This window comes from Myotis brandtii, unplaced genomic scaffold (genome assembly GCF_000412655.1).
Source record: "Myotis brandtii unplaced genomic scaffold, ASM41265v1 scaffold691, whole genome shotgun sequence".
NCBI classification, from domain to species: domain Eukaryota; kingdom Metazoa; phylum Chordata; class Mammalia; order Chiroptera; family Vespertilionidae; genus Myotis; species Myotis brandtii.
Window position 1 is genome coordinate 1,424,415 of NW_005370704.1, and position 694 is coordinate 1,425,108.

The following is a 694-nucleotide window of genomic DNA, read 5'->3' on the forward strand; positions in this document are numbered from 1 at the left end:
CAGCTGGCCGGCCCCACATAGGAGGGGGCCCCGGCTTTCTCCACGGGGCCCGGGAGGGGGCTAGGACGCTGGAGACCACCACCCTGAAGACCACGGGAACTCACGACAGGCTGTGGGGGTGCGCCCGCCCCACGGACCCGACGCCTCGGACTCACCACTCCGGTGACCTTGTCCTTGAAGTAGGGCTTGAGGAAGTGCCCGACGTACAGGTTCAGGGGCAGGCTCTTGCTGTCCTTCACCCGGGGGCCTTTGGACCCTGCCAGGTCCCACATGACTTCCTCCTGTGGACACGAGGGGCCTGTGGGAGACCCGCCCCGGTCCCGGGAGGCCTGGCGGGGTGCGCGGGCCGGACCCTCTCTGTCCTACCTGCTGCTCCTGGTTCTGGGCCAGCAGCAGGCTGACCTCCGCCAGCTTCTCCTGCAGCACCAGCTGGTAGACCATGTTCAGCTGCAGGCAGGTCTCCGGGTCCTCGGGAAGCGTCTTCCCCTTGGGGTCGTCCTCGTCATTGCTGGCTCCGTCCCACCTCTCTCCTTCCTGGTCACCAGGGAGGCTGTGGGTGAGGAAGCGCGGCCACCAGCGCTCCCGCCCTCGGGCCCGCGACCCAGACGCTAGACTGGCAGGACCACCCCGACGTGAACTCCAGGGCACCCGTTCCCTCATGGAAAACTCATTTCCCTAAGAAGGGGGGGTGGGT

The 694-nt window shown here is 67.7% G+C and overlaps 1 protein-coding gene across 1 annotated transcript in view; it reads right to left on the reverse strand.

Moving 5' to 3' along the window:
* SNAPC4 (small nuclear RNA activating complex, polypeptide 4, 190kDa) overlaps positions 1–694 on the reverse strand; it is an 8,544-nt gene that overhangs the window by 4,304 nt on the left and 3,546 nt on the right. The window contains exons 3-4 of the mRNA XM_014529699.1: positions 367–534; positions 5–281 (exon numbers count right to left, since the gene is read on the reverse strand). Of these exons, the coding sequence (XP_014385185.1) occupies positions 5–281; positions 367–534 (445 nt within the window). The remainder of the gene's footprint in view (positions 1–4; positions 282–366; positions 535–694) is intronic.